The sequence below is a fragment of the Silurus aristotelis genome (assembly GCF_946808225.1).
Source record: "Silurus aristotelis genome assembly, chromosome: 20".
Taxonomy (NCBI): Eukaryota; Metazoa; Chordata; class Actinopteri; order Siluriformes; family Siluridae; genus Silurus; species Silurus aristotelis.
Window position 1 is genome coordinate 14,003,851 of NC_139593.1, and position 21,916 is coordinate 14,025,766.

Genomic DNA, 21,916 nt, shown 5'->3' on the forward strand with positions numbered 1-21,916 from the left:
TTGGCTGTAGAGGTCATTATTGTTTACAGAATGTTCTTCAGTTTAAGCTGATTTGTAAATCCTAAATCTAAATGATTTACTCAGGCCAAAGGAATGCCGGATGTGGTGAGGAGAGCGATGTCTGATTTTTGGTATTCAAAGCTTCAACAATGAATCACCTGGACACGGAGCAGCACATTGAGAAGGAAACTAAGAATTTATTTATCAAGTGCAATGCATAAAAAATAAAAACACTCAATGTACTGTATATGAAACATTGGTACAAGTTCATCAGCGTAAAATCTCAACACACTAAAGTCAAGGTTGTTAAAAACGCCGGTGAGTAATAATCCCCTGAAATAACCCAGACTACCACGATAATACAGTATGACTGATGTTTTGGCAGTTGACAAATTCACAGAAAAAAAATTAAAATAAAAACAGAGCTCCTTCATCACCTGCTGCCATGAAGCCCCATCCTTGCTTTCCCTCGAGTGTTTGTGTGTGTGTGTGTGTGTGTGTGTGTGTGTGTGTGTGTATGAGAGAGAAAGAGAAATAATGAGAGAAAGAGAGAAAGGGGCAACATGCACGCTCCCTTCACAGAGTTCTGCACAAATCATTTGACGTAAAACGTAGTTAGTAACCGTTCATGCGCTCGGATCCCTCAGTGTTTTAAAGTGTTGAAAAGTGAAGCCCCTGAATGTTAAGTGTTAGAGATCTCCATGAAAGTCTGGAAAACATTTGTGACTTCAAGCCTCCGCACGAATGACGGCTGCAGCGGTTGCGGTCGCTCCCTTCCACAAACGTCTCTGCATTCACAAGTCACAGCTACTTAGGAGAAGAAAAGGAAAACTGCCGCTGCTTTACGGAGCACGAGGCCCAAGAAGACATTTCAGCTCAACGCCGGCTCGCCAGTGGTTTCACAAACGCTGCGTTTTTGTAGTCACGTGCTTTACCAGCTGAGCAGATTGCTGCGTCCCAGAGTCATGAAGTAGACCTGACTCGCGCCTCCTTGGCGTACAGAAGCGAAGAAAACCTGCAGGAGAAGTGACAGTTCCACATTTTCAGACACAAAGTCATAATCTTGCTGCTATACACTCTCTCTGCTAGTAATGGGCATTTCATTAAGTTTTCTATTGAATTATTCGAGATCTATGATTTAATTATGGATATAATTTAATTAGATTTAATAGTGAGAAAGCAATATTACTTCACGTTTTACAGTAAATTGCAAAACCAGCAGCTGCGTGAATAAAATGAATATTTAAAAGCATATCATTTTAAAGCACCAGAGACAAACATTAGCAATAGTAGAGGTCGACCATGTCACAATCTTTATTACATATAAAAATGATAAAAAAAAAATATATATAAATTTATTTTAATGCTCTGGCCTTTGTGAAGAAATGTAAAGATGTCCATTTTTTAGCAGGACTGTTTGGATTGATGCGAAATGGAAACGCTTTAAAGTAAGATTCTATTTGTAACATTAACTGAAGTTAATAAATGCTTTAGAAGTATTGTTTGTTCATTTTCGAAGACGGTTTTAAAACAAATCCATTTTATCCATTAACTTTAGTTAAAGCACTATGAGCTTACACGAATGCGGTACAAAGTTGCAATCTTGTGTTTAAAACCAAACAGCATGTAATGTCAGATACTCGTACAACTCGGAAAAACTGAAATCAGTACAAGGTTTTGCTGATAGTTCCAGCAATCAACAATCGTTTCCGATTAATCGGCAAAACCGACAATTCGATTGACCTCTAAGCAATAGTGCTGCACTTTCCATGCTGTTTAAGAAGATGCTTAAGAAGTGTTTCGGGTTCTTTTTTATTCACCTGCATTTTACTAATAGCTTTCAATAGTACACCACACACAATACAAAAAGTGCTAGAGACAAATCTGAAAAGAAAAACAAAGAAATCACAAAAAAAAAAAAATAATAAAAATAAATAAAAAAAAGCCATGTCTAAAGGTGGGACGGCTCAATGCTTTATCGATTCAAAAATGTTGCTACATTTAACAACAGTTAATAACAGCAATGTTCAGTCTAAATCCATAAATCTCACCTTGTCATTTCTCTCGCACAGAAATTTGAGCCTTTGTGCCCTTTTGTGCATAAACACACCATCCAGGTGGCCCGTCTCAACCGAGCGGATCTCTATGGCCTTCTCGCCCCAGCCCATGATCTGATTAGATCTGATGTATGCTGCGAAGCAAAGGATTGAGAGGTCATGTGACTTTACCTGAAGTAAGAATTGAGATTCAATTCATATAATATACGAAAGAATTACAAGGCGATCAGAGGCGGCACCAGAGGCTACGCGTGTTCTGGTCTTATCCGAAGTGATATGATTGAACGCTTGTGTGTTTAGCGTACCTACAGAGGTGGGCATCTCTCCCCACTGTAATACCACATCTTTGGTGATGCGCCCGTACGTGTTCACATAGACGCCTTCGTCCTCGTAGCACACCAAAAGCTCGATGCCATCCGTGTTGGGGAGGATGATGATGGCGTGTGACTGGATGTTTGTCTGAATCTATCAAAATAGAAAAGTGAAAAAGCCATGGCTCTATTAATCACATCAACCGTATGGTAGCAGCTTTAAAACAAATGAAAGAAAGGAGGCCAAACACAAGGTGGGTTTTTTTATTAGCTTCCTGTTACCGAGAATACTGTAATGCTTACATGTGTGGGCAAATAGATGTCGTAAACCGCACCAGAATCCACATCGACTGCGTGAAACCCAGAGCAGGAGCCATAAATCACCTTTAACCTCTGACCCTCCTCTACTGTCAGGTCCACTAGCAAGGGCTTGTGCGCCAGGTCTCCAAATGACTGCAAGATTAAAATAAACAAATAATTTAATAAAAAAAAAGGAAGATTTAATGTCAATATAATAAAGCTTGGATCGGTAATTTCTATTTAGATGCAATTTCAGGAAGTGTTTTGTTTAAAAAAAAAAAAAAAAAAGGGTTTAACTTTAAAAGCACTCACCTTAAAAGCCATGAATTTATGATATGGCTTTGGTGCCCATGCATAGACCTCTACAGAGTTTTTCAAGGCGAGCACCAAAAACTTGATTCTTTCATATTTAACTGTGAAAGACAAACATTTGAAACATTTCATAACATGTTTCGAACTGAACTTCTCTTTATCATTAACCATAAAAGTCACTACTGATATGGTACCATCAGGAAACTTGAAGCAGCACATACCAACTTTGTAGTGCACGCAGCCCTCCAGTTCTCCCACTGTAGTCCACCCCTGCTTCTTCTCCACCTCGGGGTCATTGTGGAGGATCTTGTTCCTCAGCCAGGACAGATAATACACTCGCAGCTTGTTCTTTTTTCCTGCCCCAAAAAAACCCAAGGACGTATAAACTATGGGTTCCATAGTTCTTGGCTAAATGTTAATAAAATAAAATGTATGCGAGCTCTGTATCTTACCTGATATTGTGACAAGAACATTAAGGCCCTCCAGAACATCCATTTGCTGAAAACGGCGCCGGTTGATGAGGGGGTAAACTTTACCCTGCCCGCTGCGATCCAAAAGCAAAAGCCCACTTTCTGTCCCCACCAATAAGTTCACCCCTACAGAGGCAGAGTAAAGAAATGTAATAATCACTGTAAAACTGACCAATATTAAGCTCAGCTATCGAATATAGAAAAAACATGGTGAGTCAGTTTAAAGTTGTTTAATGCATGAAATCGCTGTGGATCGACTTGGAAACCAGATGAACAGGAATGTTTTGTGTATAACATGCTGTTCAGTTGATATCACTTTAAGTCCTTGTTGACTAAAAGACAGGAGGTGGAGCTGGAGGTAGCAGAGCTGAAGATGTTGAGGTTTTCGTTGGGCGTGAAAACCATGGACAGGATTAGAAACGAGCTTATTAGAGGGACAGCGCATGTAGGACGTTTTGGAGACAAGGTGAGGGAGGAGAGATTGAGATGGTTTGGACATGTGCAGAGGAGGGACATGAGGTATATCAGTAGGAGAATGCTGAGGATAGAGGCACTAGAAAGGAGGAAAAGAGGAATACCAAGAAGGAGGTTTATGGATGTGGTGAGGGAAGACATGCAGGTAGTTGGTTTGAAAGAAGCAGATGTAGAGGACGGATGATCCGCTGTGGCGACCCCTAATGGAAGAAGCCAAAAGAAGAATATCAGGGATGGGCAGCTTTCACAGTGATGAGGACCATCATTTTTTCTCCTTCATATTAGGAGGCCAGATTACTAATCCAGACTAACACATTTGACATAATTGCTCAATTTACTCTTTATTGAGAAAAAACTTGTGCAGTTATGCTCATTCAAATGGCCAGCGTTGTTCATTGACAAGCAAATGTATACAACTCAACAAAATGTACCCTATCTTGGATTAGTTGTAGTTCAAAGTGCTATATAAAACAGTTATTAAAGGGATAGTGCCCCCAACCCCTCCTTTCCCACATCCAAAAAAGAAAATTGTCATCATTCACTCACACTTTTGATTCAAACCTGTAGAAGTTTCTTTCTTCTTTTTGAAAGAAACAAAAAGAAACTCATACAGGTTTAAAACAATATATGGGTGAGTATATGATTTTTTTTGGTGGGGTGAACTATTCCTTTAAAACTAGAATTTAAAATACTAATACTACTAAATATATAAACAATTCAGTGCACACATTTCCCCAAAACACATTCATTTATTGATCATTGCAGACAAAATTACTATTGCCAAATAGTCTTATAGTCTGTGGTTTCTATCAATTGAATCCATGTCAAATGCCCCCTCAAACTGAGTAAACAGATCTGCTTCCCCTCTTGCCTGGAAAAACACGGGTTTTTGCTGTCAACTATTATTTTCTTTTTACTCATTTCGGTGATCGTTCCCAACAGTGCGCATATCCTACTATGTTTTAATTAATATAGTGATGTGCAGAAACCAGCACCCTCTCCTGATTGGTGAATTAACATCATAATATAAAAGCAGTCTTTTCATTTTTCACCGATCATATTGACATGGTCCGGTAAAGGTCATTTCCTGGCCACCAGTTGCCTCCAACCCTGCTCCAGTTGTACATAAGATACACAATTGAGAATGTGAACACGATTGCATCTTTTAGGGCATTCTATTTTTCAAAAATTATTAGTGAAGCCAAAACATCTGTTCATCTTGTTTCCAAATCAAACTTCATAGGTCAAACCCAACCCATATTCCCGAAGATGGTGTATGTGCATGCACGTGTGTGTGTGTGTGTGTGTGTGTGTGTGTGTGTGTGTGTGTGTGTGTGTGTGTGTGTGTGTGTGTGTGTGTGTGTGTGAGAAAAACAAATCCGGTATTTAAATTTCCCTAAGTTTTTTTGGTCTAATGTACACAGAAGGCCTTGATGTTTACATTTACTTGTGTAAGATATTTAAATCAATGACATCAGACTCATTTCTCTGAAGTTCAATTGATGCAAATCTAGCCAGTGTAGATGGGGTTTTAAGAACTGCTCATTTGTTTAAAAATGTATTTTCAAAAATAACAAAAAATAAATAAATAAATGTATAAATAAATATATGTAAATGTATGTACCCCAGAGTGCAGCACACAGGATCTCCGCATTAAACCTCTTCTTGTATTTGCGAATCTCTGGCGTGTCACTTTGTGGCCGAGTGTTTACTGGGTTCACGTTAACCACCGAGCCTTTACGCATTGGGTCTGGCCGTAAGGCTTCATGCAGCCGAGTGTCATTCCCAATGATTGCTGAAAGAAAGCAAAAAAAAAAAAAAAAGTCGGTATCAGCTTTATCTTCATGTCTTCATCTTCATTTAAAGCAACACTAGATAGAACAGTGTACGTGTAGTAAAATTACCGAAAATGTATTGCGCAAGGAATCTGTAGTTCCTAAATACACTGTTTTACAAAACTAGGATTGTGCATTATTTTAAATATATTTCTATATCATGACTACACCTACTACCAATTTTGTGGCTTACCCATGTTGTTGAGAGAGCTGCCAGTGGAGGGCGATATTTGTAGAAGTCGAGGATCAATGAAGGGGGTGAAGGAGGAAGAGGACTTGTGTTTTTGCAGGGAATTACTACCAGAGAGCGTCTGAGAGGGAAGAAGCATTAAATGATGAATATTTAGCCAAATAATATCTGTTTTTTACAACATCTAGGACAGTATCAAACATATATTCTTCTGTTTTAAGAAGTTTATAAACTCCAGTCTTACAATCATAAATTATTTCATTTTCTCATAGCTATGAAATTAGTGTTAATCTTTCCTGGTGTCCATATTGGAAGTAAAAGTATTTAGAAGTAAACTAAATTGTGACCTGAGAAAACAAGTGATTGTTAAAATGGAGACATGCAAAGTGAATCAAAGAGGGTTAAGAATTAACTGAAGGTTAAAGAGAGAACTGAATAAAGAAAAAAAAGGAAAAATAAAGGATGACGGAAAAGCAAAATGAATTAGTTTCGCCAGTTTTAAAGGAGTAGTTGGACGTGGCTAAAATGTTGACGTACAGTAAGACACCCCGTATTAAAAATATTAAGCTCAGTGCTCAGCTGCTTTATGAATTTCCTTTACTGAACCTGTGCCAGGAAAATCCCAACAGTGATCGGGGGAGAAATGTGATTTTGTAGATTTTTTTTTATTTTTACTCTTTGGGTGATTTTTCTTACTTTACAAAACACTAACATTTAAGCCAAAAAAGCAACTAAAACAAAGTGAATTCTTAAATACGAGAGATTCTGATAACAGTATAAAAATAGCTCCCTCAAGGGAACAACAGCATCCCAAAATTAGCTCCTTATGGCGTTTATGGTTCTTACGGCTCATCCATCACCCAGCATCAATTAGTGAATAGTGGGAATAAAGCTAAGTGAAAAGCTAGCCAGCAGTTACAGAGTGGTACAATGGCTAAACATACCTCGCTGGCAAGCAGCCTCTCCAAGGCGGATTGAGGGGACATGGAGGGGCTGGTGTGACTGGAGGAAGGGGAGGAGGTGATGGAGGGGGAGGGGGAGTGATGGCTCTGTTGGATGAGGTCGGGCAACAGGTGAATACGGCCTGCGAAGCCATTTCTTTCCTGGTGGCCTAGAGCAGGACCTTGACCAGGGCCAGGACCAGAACCAGGCCCCGGAACCAATCGGATTTTCTCTGCTACACTCTGGAATCAAAAACAAGCACAGCTGAGTCTATACTCGGTGGGGAGGGTGGTTTGGGGGAAGAATGGAGTAATGGGCCAGCAAAACTAATTACTCGGATTTGCATTTGTATAAAAAAAAAAAAGAGCGTTGGTTTTCCGAGATAGACCAAACAAACCAAACAAAAAAATCATAATTAAAAAGTGCATACAAAAGGAATGGGCGAATGATGAAAATAGAAAAAGACACAAAATATCGAACAGAAAAACAGAAGCGGTCCTCGTACCGGTCTGACAATTAAAGTGCCGTCTTTAGAGGGTGTGATGGCCGTGTCGCTTTCTGCATCATCCTGAACAATCATGGTCTTTACAGACTCGGTCTCACCGTTGCTAACTTTCGCTGAGCTGAAGGACAGAGACAGACAGGATCATTCAATTATTTCCATTCTAAAAGCGCATTAATCAAGCTGTGTGATTATATATCTGGGACATCGCTAGGACACTGATGGCGCACTGACACTTTTTTGCAGTAATCATCATGCAGTTCTGCTCCACTGTGTACATTCGGTGTGACATTTATTCTGTATTTAAGACTATTATTTTATTCAATCGTTCTATTCCTTTATCCTGTATATAAAATGATTGCACATCCCAGATTATCCTCATATCAATATCATTTGCATATACATTGTGTATAACCTTTGTTCATACATTGTACACATCCCACACTGTACATTTTTATATACCACACACACTACACATATTGCACCATATATTTATTCTTGGTGTACCTACTCAACAGCTCATGACATTTTTCACTGGCATAGCCTTTATATTTATTTATTATATATATACACACATTTTACCTCATGTACATAACATTTGCATATTTATTTGCACAATTGCTACTAATTGAACCTCTAGGTTTCGTTGCTGTGTACCTGTACTATGCAATGACAATATAGTACTCTGTATGTCTGTCTGTTACAGTAAAGCATAAAATGAAGATGGCACACCTTGCCCTTGAATCCTCTGTGCCAGATGTAGACTCGTTGCCCAGCTCCTGTTCCACCTCATCATCCTCTTCCGAATCGGAATCTTCACTAGATGAGGAGTAGTCGGTCACCTTGTGAGGAGGACGTGTCTCTTCAATTGCACGCACCTCATTGGCCAATAGAGTGAGATCCTAAAAGTGGTGTTAATATATAAATGTCTTAATAAGCACGCAACAGGCCACATTAACCGAAACACCAGGACCCAATTTTCCATTCAGCTTAACACTCTTTAGAAACAGTTTGGTGATGTAAACAACATTCAAACCAATTTTGAACTCACAGAGGGCCTGGTTGGTCTGACAAAGTCCTTCTTTTCCTCGTTTTTTTTGCTCGTGTTTTCCAGCCGTTGATGTGGCGAGCCCTCGGATTTTGAAGATGCTTCGAAAAGTTGAAAAAAATACACGTCAATGGAAATGTCATACAACTTTTAAACAATTTATGTTAATCTAACATGTATTCATAGATGATTTATGACTGGATAAAGGTTCAATCTGCAATACTTACAGCGAACCCTGAACTTCTCCCCGGAACTCTGAGAGCCGGTCTGTGAGCTGGAGTTACTGGAGCCAGTAGAGCTTCCACTCCCTGGTCTAGCCAGCTTTTCCACCCGATCCCACAGCAGACGCGGCTCCACGTTACTGACAAGGAATAAAAGAGAGGACAAACAAAATAAACAAACAATACATCTTCATTCTCTTCTGAATGTAGAGTGATAACTTGTACAACCAGATAAACACATTCAGTATAACTAGTCAAAGAGATTTAGCATGAATCATAGAACATCGAGAGATCAGACCTTCCAGCATTCCTCTGTCCAGGTTGGCTGCTTTGCTGGTTGTTTTGAAGTGGGGAGTCTCTCCGAGGCTGAACAGGTGATCTGGATGTTGTCCTCACAGGGACCTTACAGAAACAGAGACATACAAGCTCATTTATTTTTCTGTGACATAAGTTGAAATGGTCAACCACATCATTTACCATAATATTTTTTATATATATATATATATATATATATATATATATATATATATATATATATATATATATATATATATATATATATATATGTGTATGTGTATGTGTGTGTGTGTGTGTGTGTGTGTGTGTGTGTGTGTGTGTGTGTATATATTGTATATATTGTATGTATGTATATTCAAATATTTAACCATCGTTTCAAATGATTATCAGATTTCCCCAAAATATTTGTTTATGCCAAGTGGACACATGAAAAAAAAACAAAAAAAAACAGACATACCAGGCTACCATTACTTCTCTATTTTTGCCCTGAGCAATTTGCTTACACAAGCCTGTTTACAATTTTAGATGATCAGGCAGCTCGTAAAAATACTCTAGTATTTGTAATGTTTTAAATCATGGTGTTTTAAATTACCTAAAACATCAGGACACCGGAACGGAACTTTTGCCATGTTTCCACACAGACTGTTTTAATTGCCGGATTTTGGTGCTTCATTTGAGACTTGGCGTCAGTAAAACAAATGTTTAGTTATTAAAAATTTTGTGTTTATAGTGTGGCAAACTTTCCCACGGTGTGAATTTTAATCCGAGCCTCCAGGTGCACTGCAGTATTACCCTGTTTATTTCACTGTACTCGACATTTTCTAACCCAGTGTCACTCGTGCTATTAATATGAAGCTGTTTGCAGCGAACTAAAAAAATATGTAACAGATAAATCAGCACTATTGTTTCCATTAGGCATGTCAAGTCTTGCCAGAGAGTCTTATTTTTCTTCTACTGGATCACTAACCCTAACCCTACTGTAAAATGTATTTCATCTGGGCATCTGGTATTTCCAAGAAATCATGCAAAACAGCATAGTTTATTTTTGCAATCAACTAAGTAATAATCTTATTCTTCTACTTCCCAATAGGGGTCACCACAGCAGATCTTTAATCTCCATGCCACCCTGTCCTCTACTCTCTTCATTACTTTGCACTGTTAGCCCCCAGGTACTTTAAACACAAATTAAGTAATAATGACACCAGTAATTGTAATTAGAAGTGCTGGACAAAGTACACAAACCATGTACTTAAATAAAAGTAGAGACACACTAGATAAGATATTACTTGAGTAAATAAAACAAAAGTATTTGCCTCCAAATATACTTAAGTATCCAAAGTACTATTATTTATTATAGCCATAAATGTTACACTCTATCTATCTATCTATCTATCTATCTATCTATCTATCTATCTATCTATCTATCTATCTATCTATCTATCTATCTATCTATCCACACACACACACACACACACACACACACACTACGTAGTAGTCCTCTACCTACGATGGAGATACGTTACGATATTTTATATATATAGATAGTTCTATGACTGACAGTCTTTCCTGCTTCATGCTGATTTATAATTAAAATTTTCTGCTCCAAACTGATGGCGTTCCTCTTCTTTATTTTCACTACCAGCAGGAGACATACATGGGGGCTTTTTAAAACATGATTTTATCGATAAAATTGCTTTTTTCTTGAAACAGAGGAGAGAGAGAAAAAAAAAACAAGAGTGGGGCATCTGAGATACGCTCATCCCAGCTGCGCATCCAACGTACCGTACCGCGGCTTTAAATAAGAAAAAAAAACAATTTGGGGTCACCGGGACAGGAGTCTGTTTTTTTTTCCCCCGGTTCTTATTTAAAGCCACGATCGATCCTCTATGACTTAAAACGTCACTCGCTACACTATTTATAAAATTATATAATTTTAGTAATGAAACTTTCACCCACTCATTAATAAAAAGGAACAACTGATTTCCTGAATTGTAGTTGAGTAAAAAAGTTTAATATTTGACTTTGAAATGTAGTGAAGTGAAAGTAAAAGTCTCCCCAAACGGAAATACATGAGTAAAGTACAGATCCTGCTCTTACCTTTGGTGGAACCTCTTCATTAAGAGATGGTTCAGGTGTCTCATGGCTCCGAGACTGGGAAAGTGACAGAGGGTGTGGATGCTCAGAGCGTGTAGGATGTGCAGGGTGCGCTGGGTGGTGTGGCTCCTGAGAGCGCAGATGGAGATGTGCAAAATTAGGGACCGGATCGCTGAATGAATGGGAACGGGACACGGGGGGAGCGGATGCGTTGTTCTTTAGAGCGGCCAGGTGAGACCACTGGACCTTCCAGAAGGGAAAAGAACAGAAGGAGAGGGGTGTGTGGGTGAGGGGTGTGAAGGAAAGAGAACACCAGAGACACAGTGAGACAGAAAGGCGTGATCACAGCCAAGCACACAAAATGCACGATGGAAGCAACGCACATTCCCTAGATGACCACAGTCATCTGGTATCATACAGCCATTTTCATAGCAACGTATAGGTGAGACACATCAAAAGTGCAGAAACAGACAAGGGGGATGTTGGGCATTACCTGTGGTTCCATGGGCTTGTGCATGCTCGGGGATTCGGATGAGGCATTCCCATTAGAATAAGGCTCAGACGAACGAGGAGGTACCGGCGGCTGCTTGGGTGGCGCTGTCTGAGGCGAGCCCTGATGGTTCTTGCGATATCTTTCATCAGCCTGTCACAAAGGAGATTCATTGGTTTTAATGAGGGTCACGTCAACGGGAATTGACAGTCGTTCCAAACCAGGAGACTGCATGCTGATATTTATTTGCTCTCAGCAAGCTCATATAGGAGAGGGACAAAACAGACAAATTGTTAGGACATTGTTGCTCTGGCTTATATTACAGCCATGTTTCATGCTCAAAAAAACAAACAAAAAAAAACACTTTTATTAAACTTTTTTTAAATATTAAGACAATGTCTTTCCTAAGAGGTAGAATCACAGCCAAACCGTGACATGCAAAACAAACGTGGAAAAATGGGAAAAGAAGTCTTTGAGAACTAATAATTACAAATGATCAATGTAGGTCAAGTTGAAAAGATGGAAAAAAAAATAAACTTATACTATATTTATTTAACTATATTTAAATTTCAAATATGTGAGTTTAGTTTACACAAGAAAGCAAGACAAGACAAAGGGAGACAAGGTGAAGGTGGGGTTCTGGTACATGACTATGGTGGTGAGCAATATGTTTTTCTTTCTGGCTGAAAACGTTTATAATCCAATTTTTAAGCGTGTAAGTGCGTACGAACATACGCCTTCCACTGACATGATGCCCAGGCTAGCAGCGGAGTGAGGACATGCACCTAAACCTGTTCTTCATTTTAATTGTTAAAAAAACAAACAAAAAAAAAAAAAAAAAACTGATAAAATCCAATTGGAACTTCGGATGTCTGGTCTTTTATTTATTTATTTATTGGTTGATTGATTGATTTTTAACCCTAATCCTCTAAATGCGTGTGTAAGTTCACTGATTTTCTTTGACAGTGTATTTAACGTCTAAAGGATTTTTCTTTTTTCCCCCCTATGAGGTCTTTGATGTCTCCATTGTTTTAGACTGCAAGCCGTCACCTTGTCAGTGGAAAAAAAAAGGTGTGGGAGTATGTTTATATTGTACTTAATCATCAATCAGACATAATTTGCATAAAAAATTAAGCAAAATGTGATATGGTGAATAAACAATAATGATAAAATATTGATGCTTATTATATGATTGGTAAAGAATTTCAATTTCCCAAAAAAAACAATGTTTTGCCACTTCCACCAGCACACTTTTTACCTAATAGCCTGTAAGTTAAACGTTCTTCACATGCAATACTGAGCCGAGGTTAGCTCGAGAAGCCAGAATAGCAGCAGGCAACAGTGGGTGGACCAACGGGATGGTTTTTCACCTCTCTGACTGGCTGGGCTTCAGACACCGGGCCACTTGCTGGCGTTGACTGGACAAGGGGGTCGTCAGTCCTGTCTGTCTCACTCACTGGCTGTGTGATTAAAGGGGATGAGTCCATAGATACACTTCCAGTATGTTCCCTGCTCTCAGTAAGGGCTTCAATCCCATCTACAGGTTTATTCTGCTCTGAATCTGGATTTATACTTTGCTCACTCTCAGTCTGACGTGGAAGGTCAGCCCTTGGCTTGCACTCATCTGTGTTAGAGTTAACTGGGGTATCAGAACTGTCTAAGGGGCGTGCTTGGGGTAATTTTGCCCAGTCGGGCGGGGTCGTGAGGGAGGAGGTACGCTGTGTCGGCCCGTGCTGCAGGGACAGCAGGTAAGCCTGTTCCTGCTGGAGCTGCCGCTGCAGCCTCTCCGCCTTCCGCTGCTCTTCCAGCTCTCGCCATTTGAACTCCTGAGCACAGAGTGTAGCTCCATGAAAAAGCTCCACAATTATTGAAGACATTTCCATGCGTCTTAAATCCTTACATGTGCTGGTACACATACTGCTAATACAATAGGTTGCTTTGTAATTTTATTCAGTATGGTCTATAACATTAAATTCTGTATTTGAGGCAAATATTACTGTATAAACACGCTCTAGCGTCAGAGTAAATACCAAACACTGGCTTTAATACAGGCTTTCTGTAGTCAAATTTCAAGACTTTTGAAACCATTAAGAATTAAATTTATGACCGATATATCACAAAATCAAAAACATACACACAGATATTAGCAACTGGCCTTAAACAAGCCTTAAATTCAGTATTTTTTTTCAAAGCCAAGTATCACTTAACTTGCACTTCCCCATATCTGAAAAATATAATCCATTTCACGTCTGTGGTACAATCCAAGACAGATTCGCAGCAGCAACAGAAAGATGATCGACTGTTGCGTGTTGGTCTCTTGGTTGTAGTCGCAAATCATCAAATGATATTTGGGCTAGCGAAAGAAACACCAAGGAAACAAAGGGAAAAAAAATTCTAAAGTGCTGCGGGAGCGAAGTGCATAAAAGGCGGCGTTACATGGACATTGAAAAATTAAGACCCGTTTAAAATTATTTAACGCCTCGAACAGCGAATTTACGACTTCTTTTTTAAGCCCTAAAATTTGGATTTTTTAATTTAAGGCTTTTTTAAGACTCTGCGAAAACCCTGTAAAACTATAGCCAAAATATTCTTGACATTTCAGTGAGCTAAATTGAATGGTCTTGATGATGGGCCTGTAAATATTCTTTTCACAGATTAATAAGCTCACAGTTAGTAAATAATTTGAGAATCAAATTTTTGCTTTAGTGCATGTGGTGCTGTTTTAAAACTGTAAGATCTCCATGAGGACAAACAACGGTGAGAAAACTTGTTTCCGGCTGCTTACACAAAACCACTTTTCCCAAACATGGAAACATCGCTTTACAAGCTTCTAACTAGTAATTTAATGAAATACTGTATTTGTTTATGCACTGGTGGACATGTGATGGACAGAAATGAGAGGAAGAAATGGGGAGAAGGTCAACAAAAACCCTGAGAGAGAAGCATTTAACTTTGTTTGTCCCGTATTAACTCATTTCCACTTTCTCCCCTGAGATATTGTGCAGCCTGTTTATAGCATAAACATCTCTCTGTAAAGACAAGAACAATGACTTTGGCCTAACCACAGGAGAGAAAGAAATGGAAGGAAATCCCCTGCTCTTCCTGCTGGGCATTTCCTGTGGCAATGTCATGAGACTACTCATATAATTATACAGATTAAACCTTCTCACTCTGAGAACGTACGATATACTGAACATGACTGATGACACCATTAGAAATCTAAGTGACTCTGATCTTGTGTTGAGCTCAATGACATTTTAGCTTAACGGAACAGGCCAGAAAAACACGGAGCTCCCAACAAAACTAAACAAAAAAAACAGACTGTGTTCTAAGGCATTTTGTGAGAGAACCTGAGAAGGAAAGTTCAGAGATCCTACCAGTAACATGGCCTGCTCGTGAAGCAGCTGCTGCTGAAGGATCTCGAGATGCCTCTGCTCCTCTTCCAGCTGACGGCGGATATATTCCTGTCGATCAAACGTGTCGAGGTTAGACTCGGCTCAGCATCAAAAAAAGTGTTTTTCCTTTTGATTAGATTGGTCACACAATAAAGAGAACAGAATTTCCACTCTATAATTCATGTAAATATATAAATGATTACATAGAAATATCTACTAAGTCCTATGTGCTGCTCTTAAAATTCTTATCACTTTGTGCACCTAAATGTTCAAAAACTCTAAAATTCCTTGTTTTCTTAGAATGTAATTATAAGCAGGAATCTTTTTTTATTTAGTTAGTTTTTTGTTACAGTGTTGGAAATGACATATTACCCTGTCTGTATAAACATGTTTCAAGTTGATTTCAAGTGAATGGGTTTAATCCAAACCTCAGTAAAAACAAGTAGACTATAAGTAATGTCTCCTTGGACCTTACAGGGTAAAAAATGTGGCACTAAATAAAACCGGGGCAATAAATAGCTACATTAATAGTGTACACATTTAATAAACAAAGATTTGTCCTGACAGTTTGTGCGGACCCTGAAAACAAAACATGAAAGAAAACAATAATACAATGTCTAAAATATAGCTAAACAACCACTGCTAGGTCAACAATTAGGAAGGATGATGTCGTCTGGAAGAGGATGTTCAGGGAAGCGGACATTTTCCGTTTTGCGATCTTCGTTTGAGATTTGCAAAATCACCACCACTACGTCTACAGTTAAGTGCCACTTGCATGACCACAAGCTGTTTCGAAGGCGTGTGTGAAGAAAGTCATTTCTTTCACCTAACCACAAATGTAATCACCTGAGGTACAACACACTCTGAAAGGAACCGAGTTCTTGGGCAGGTGAGACTAAAAAAAGTTTTCGACAACACTGGGTTTGGCAGAACAACAAGGAGAGTTATTCACTAAAGAACATCATCTGCACTGTTAATTATGGCAGAGGTTCTCTCAGCCTCTAAAAGCCCTGAGAAACTTGGTACAATACATTAGATTTAAAATTAGTCAGTCTGACTTAACCAAGAAACAATAACTGTGTCACGGGTGAACCTTCCAACAGGTCAATTACAAAATAAAAGAAGGATTTCCAAATCCATGCTCCAAACTCAAGCACCACAAAAGAATCAGTGTTGTTAGACTGGTGATAGATGCAATAATTATGCACATTACTTAACTTTCAATCTAGACTGCATCATGCATATCTAACCGTTTTGTCTAATCGTAATGCATTTATTTTTTCCATTACAAAAAAATGGCATCCTCGAATTCCTAATACTAGCGTCGTCCACAAAGACAACTCGGTTATCTGAGAAATTGCAGGAAAAACAGGCGCCTTGTCCGATTACCTGCTCGCGATCATTCCGTCTTTTCTCTTCCTCTGCCCTCCGGCGCTCGTCCTCCTCTTTGCGCCGGCGCTCCAGCTCCTCTATTCTCCTTTTTTCCTCCTGCTCCCGCCGCCTCTGCTCACGCTCCTGCTGCCTTCGCAACTCTCGCTCACGACGCTGTTGCTGTAACACGCCAGGAGATAACAACAGTGAGTGCATCGTGCACAGGAAACTCAAAGTTGACAAATGTTTTAAATGAGCAACACGATATTTGGGTTTTGGCGATTTTTTTAACTAGAACTCGGTCTGTGGACTTGGTTCAGCTCTGAAAAAATCTCATAAGATATAAATGTATTAACATGTATTAACCTGTATTAACCTTGTCCAAATGTATTAACCTTGTCCAAAGATGAACAAAATACACATATGCATGCAGGGTGCACCCTGCAACTTTCCCCAAACAAAAACAGTTCCAACAAAAGCGCTTGGCTGATGATGCTGATAAGGGCTGAGAACAGAATGGCCTCTCCAGGACCTTTTTTAACAAGCCAAACTTAAACTCGGTAATAAAAGAAAGAAAGAAAAGCTGCTTTATATTTGTCAGATGTACTTGTTTTAACAGCACAGTGAAATTCTTTGTTCGAATGTCCCAGCAATGTTATGGGGTCGGAACACAGGGTCAGCCATGATACAGCACCCCCTGGAGCACAGATGGTTAAGGAGAAGCTTGGCGATACCCGACCTTCCTTTTACTAACCCAGAGCCTTTGCTATGGTAGCCCGGGTTTGCTATGAAAACCCTCTGAACACTCTAGCAAGATGCAAAATGACAAAGAACTGGCCCCTTCAAAAGTATTGGAACAGCAATGCAGATTCTATTTTTGCTATGTACTGAAAACATTTGGGATTACGATCAAAAGTCAAATAGGAGACCCCTTAGAGAAAACTTTGGTCTTTGGTTTTCTGTTTTTTTTTTTTTTAATTAGCACAAACAGACCCGAATTTTAACTTTCATTGCCTAATGTTAACATCTACATGTAGGACATGGTCTTGGAAACCATCCCTCGTTTACTATAACTGCGTCAAGCTGCCAACCCACTATGGACGTTAAACTGTTGCACCGCCTTTTGCAATGCCTTTTCAGACTTGTACAGCAGCTTCCTTCCGTTGTTGTTGTTTTTTTTTTTTGTAGGGGGGATGGTGGTTGGGGGTTTCCCCACTTCAAGCTCCTCTACAAACATGCCAGCTGTGTGAAGATTTGGTGACTGATTTGGTCTAAACCCCCCCCCCCCCCCCCCCCCCACCACAGCCACCCCCCCACCCCCTAATGATAGTACTTTGTTGTTTTGGCAGCATGTTTTTAATAATCGACATGCAGCATGATGATGTTCGCAATTAGATTGAATGGATTTCTTGTAAATTTGCCGACATAGCGTTTCCGTAGTCTTTGTCAGATTGTTCCAAAAAGCGAATCGCACAAGTCCAGTCGCTAAAACGACCTCCACCAGGTTTCAGTGTGTTGAAATATGACCAAATGATTTAAACGCTCTCTAAACTGTCACATACTCAGGTGTTCCCCCTCTCACTCACCTCCTCCAGGCGTCTCCTTTGTTCTTTCTGCTGCTCTATACGTTTCTGGCGCTCAGCCAGCAGTTGGCGCTTGTATTCCTCCTGCTCGCGGAGCTGCTGTTCCTGAAGGAGCTGTTGTCTCTTCAGGGCCTCTGAGCGCTCCTTGTTTTCCTGCTGCAGCCGGATGAAGTCCCGTCGCAACGTCGATTCGCCAGGTACATTCACGATAGAGCTGTGAGAAAAGAAACAGAAAGTAGTATTAAAAACATTCTAATAATCCTGGCTGACAGTTTCAAATAGCTTCTTATTTTTCTTCAGAGTAGCTTAATTATAAGATCATTGAGCAGCCATCCTAAAAACTTTGCAAAGCGCTTTAAATTATGCTAAAGAGTGTAGTTCTTAATAGGTTTTTTCCTCCATCACTGTCATGTTGCATAACGAGACAATAAAACATAACAGACTTTGCTGCTATTTTCAGCTATTTACACACACACACTTCGCTCAAGCGGATACTTATGTTTTAAAAATGCTCTGGTAAAAGTTGCAATACTGAAATTTTTAACTCAAGTTAAAGTAAAGAAATTTGGACTCTGACATGTACTTAAGTAAAAAGTAGTCATTACTACTACCGGTTTTAGTGTCACGCTGGTAACTGGACCTCACGTCATATCACCACATTACATTATATATTAATACAAAAGAACCATGTTGTTATCTAACGAATGTATCCAAGCTGAATAACCACCATATAAAACACAAGCAGAGAAAAATTATCAGTGATCAGGAAGGTCTCTGTTCTCGGTCATGTTCACATTGCTGAATCCCTCTGTCTCATCCATGTTAACCCCAGACTTCTTGTAGCCTTCTGCCCTGCTCATCGTGAGCTTCGTAAACTAGCCTACATCTGTGGTGTGTGAGAGGCAAAAAATAAACACCAGTGGCAGGTTGAAAAAGCGGCGCAATGACAACAAATCGGGGTAATAGGCTGAAAACGGCACGCAACCAGAAAAAAAATATTGATCGTGTCACCGAATAGATTCAAACTGAAGTAATGAGTCTGTTTTGAAAATGAAAGTAGTAGAAAGTATTGATCGGTAGAAGATATCGGTAGGAAAATGCTGAGGATGGAGCCACCAGGAAGAAGGAAAAGAGGAAGACCAAGGAGGAGGTTTATGGATGTGGTGAGGGAAGACATGCAGATGTAGAGGACAGGGGGGTATGGAGCAGAAGCATCCCTACAACATGATGCTACCACAATCATGCTTTATTGTGATTCAGAGTGAGAAGCAGTGTAGGTTTTCTGCCAAATGTAGAACTTCGTGGGAAAGGTTAACCAAGGTGTTCTTTGTTCATTTTGGCCATGGCACAAATACATTGGGAATAAATCCAACACTTTGTTGTATAAACAAATTACTTATGCTGGTAACACAACACACTAGGATTTTTACCTAAGCATCTTAGGCTTCATAATGTGAAACTGAAAGTGGAAAACAAATTAATCAACCGTTCGGTTTAGCAATAATTGCGTAAAATAGTAAAAGTACCTGGGTTCTCCTTCCTGCTCTGGAGCCTCGTCCTCTTCGTCTTCACTTAGACTCCAATCGTACTCTGTCTCATCTGCAAGACAGTGGTGCAAGTAATTCAGTAAACTCTGAATAATACAATTTGGACATCTGTAGTTACCTAACGCAGAATTCATTATCATTAAGAAACTTTAGGTGAAAATAATGAACGAGTATAAATAGAAGTCGAAGTCAAACCTTTGTCCCCTCGCTTCTTGCGTGTGTGGTCGATGTGGTCTTTGAGCTGGATGCGGACCTGCCTCTCGTTCGGCTGGTCTCTGATGAAAGGGTGTTTTAGAAGCTGATCGGTGGGTGGCCGCTGGGTGTAATTCTTCACTAAACAGTTCTCAATAAAATTGATGAACTTCTTGGACCTGGTGAGAATAAAATAAAAATACAGATGTGTAAAATATGAACATGAGATAAAAGGAGAAACCTTCTTTTGGGAAAGTTTCATAAGCCACTTGTCTAGACAGATTTTCAGGAAGTGTGTCAGTATACAGTGCAAGTTGTGATGTGGGCGTTGTACTCCGTGAGAGAAAGCGGTCAGCCTTGAAACTGTCAAGAACCTCCTGCATTTCAGTTTTATGGCTAAAGACAGAGGGTTGTATCATGGAAATTGTGAGATCAGCCAGCCAAGGTTATACGAGGCACAAGGAAAGACCTTTGTTCTGATTTACTCCATTAGCGCATGCTAAGCTAGAGATGCACGGTGGTTAATGAGAAAATCGTTATGAACAGGATGTATATTAGCACTATTAGCTCTTGCATCAAGTCTGAAGAATTCTCCAATAAAGAAACCTTTCACTACAGGCAAATGATTCATCATTATCCGGAAAACAGACCTTAGGTCAATAGGAGGCGCCGCATTCAGGTTCATCCATAATTATACAAGTGCGAAGCTTTTTTTTTTTCATAACGCTCCTTTTGGCAAGTGTTTCAGCTTCCATAATCACCTTATTATATCTGGATAATGCAGTGAAAACCAATCACCACATTCCTGACATTCTAGCCAGGCCTTAGAACCAAGTAGTAGAAGACCTACATGGCTGGATACTTTATAACGACACTGACTTAAAGCTAACAATCATGCTGCAAAAAAAAAAAAAGTCTTTTACAAACCCCCATAAATGTTAATCATTATTATTTTTTTTTAAAAGAGGCAATTGTTCAAGAACCTCACCATTTTTTGGACTTCAGACGGGGAGGTGGATTTCTTGGGATGAGGAAAAGAGCTCGCATTGGGTGCATGTCACAGAGTGCTGAACAAGGAAAGGGAGGATTATCACATTTTTACAAACTCTCCCTGGCAACCATAAGTTAGAGTATAACCTATATTTCAGGTGGACAGTAGCTTGGGTACTTAAATGGATATAATATCCAGTCTATTAGTTTTGCATTCATAGTTCCAACAACCAAAACCAGAAAAATCCAATCACTTTTGCAAAACAAAACCTTTTTGGTTCATTCTGTACGTTTTTAATATAATTCACTTCACTATGTACATTGTTACATTAAACGCTTTGAATCATCAGTCGAGACTCGATCTGGAGGATTGTAGAAGATTGTTTTTAATCTTTTTCAAAATTCTGGTCAACAATTTTGCCTAGGGCTCAGAAACAATGTGCTGCGTTAAAAACTGTTATAATCCATTATACTGAATACATTCTATTCTTCCCTTTATGAACATCAATGTACTTGACAGACATCAAACTGCTTTGTGTTTTAGATTTTCTTCCTAGTCAGTTTTGTTTTCTGGCCTGGTAGGTCAGCTAAATAAGAAATCGGAGGTCTGTCCACCCCAATATCATATAAGCACATGCCTGTATATAATGTACAGATCAACGTGTAAGAATACGTACGGGGAGCTCCCTCTGCCATTTCAATAGCAGTGATTCCACATGACCACAGGTCACTCTGCACAAAAATACACAATTAGTGGTGTTGGTGGTCATCATAATCATTAGAATAAACCACGTCACGATAAAACCTAATAGTAAAAACATTACTGAAGCCAGTTAAATAAACCTACTCTGTAATCGTAGGTTGCGTCTGGGTTTTCGTCGCAGGCGATGACCTCGGGTGCCATCCAGTAAGGCGTGCCGATGAAAGTGTTCCTCCTGCCGACTGTCCGGTCCAACTGGGCGCTCACGCCAAAATCAACTGGAGGAAATCGCACAGAACAAGATGAAGCAGACGCTGGGATACGGCAGTAAAATGATTTTCTTCCGAAGGTTTATTTTCATTTCACACAATTACATTAACAACTTCTCTCACCTAGTTTGACCTCGGCGTTCTCTGTGAGCAGGACGTTTTGGCCTTTGATGTCACGGTGGATGACGTGATGTGCGTGTAGATGGGCCAGACCCTGAACACACAAGGTAATGATGACATGTATTAAGGTATGGAGTTCCGACTGGTGCATTTAATGCACACTTTAGGAGTAATAAGTAGAAATTTGGAATAAATAGCAAACTGTA

General features: G+C 39.5%; 1 protein-coding gene across 7 annotated transcripts in view; it reads right to left on the reverse strand.

Annotated features, from left to right (window-relative positions):
- Window positions 1-177: 177 nt before the first annotated feature.
- Window positions 178-21,916, reverse strand: part of LOC310715671 (mitogen-activated protein kinase kinase kinase kinase 4-like) — a 56,348-nt gene continuing 34,609 nt past the window's right edge. The window contains exons 6-32 of one of the 7 annotated variants that reach the window (XM_083522265.1): window positions 21,714-21,804; window positions 21,469-21,599; window positions 21,299-21,353; window positions 20,620-20,698; window positions 19,635-19,810; window positions 19,419-19,491; window positions 17,896-18,106; window positions 16,328-16,489; window positions 14,921-15,007; window positions 12,914-13,369; window positions 11,547-11,696; window positions 11,057-11,293; window positions 8,961-9,064; window positions 8,669-8,802; window positions 8,445-8,542; window positions 8,126-8,295; window positions 7,397-7,514; window positions 6,894-7,133; window positions 5,953-6,070; window positions 5,549-5,719; window positions 3,433-3,576; window positions 3,202-3,336; window positions 2,981-3,081; window positions 2,672-2,821; window positions 2,363-2,522; window positions 2,052-2,191; window positions 178-1,015 (exon numbers count right to left, since the gene is read on the reverse strand). In XM_083522265.1, coding sequence (XP_083378391.1) covers window positions 932-1,015; window positions 2,052-2,191; window positions 2,363-2,522; window positions 2,672-2,821; window positions 2,981-3,081; window positions 3,202-3,336; window positions 3,433-3,576; window positions 5,549-5,719; window positions 5,953-6,070; window positions 6,894-7,133; window positions 7,397-7,514; window positions 8,126-8,295; window positions 8,445-8,542; window positions 8,669-8,802; window positions 8,961-9,064; window positions 11,057-11,293; window positions 11,547-11,696; window positions 12,914-13,369; window positions 14,921-15,007; window positions 16,328-16,489; window positions 17,896-18,106; window positions 19,419-19,491; window positions 19,635-19,810; window positions 20,620-20,698; window positions 21,299-21,353; window positions 21,469-21,599; window positions 21,714-21,804 — 3,975 coding nt within the window. In that variant the 3' untranslated portion in view covers window positions 178-931. Of the gene's footprint in view, window positions 1,016-2,051; window positions 2,192-2,362; window positions 2,523-2,671; window positions 2,822-2,980; window positions 3,082-3,201; window positions 3,337-3,432; window positions 3,577-5,548; window positions 5,720-5,952; window positions 6,071-6,893; window positions 7,134-7,396; window positions 7,515-8,125; window positions 8,296-8,444; window positions 8,543-8,668; window positions 8,803-8,960; window positions 9,065-11,056; window positions 11,300-11,546; window positions 11,697-12,913; window positions 13,370-14,920; window positions 15,008-16,327; window positions 16,490-17,895; window positions 18,107-19,418; window positions 19,492-19,634; window positions 19,811-20,619; window positions 20,699-21,298; window positions 21,354-21,468; window positions 21,600-21,713; window positions 21,805-21,916 lie in introns of all 7 variants that reach the window. The other 6 variants (XM_083522264.1, XM_083522267.1, XM_083522268.1 and 3 more) reach the window with 6 other exon arrangements.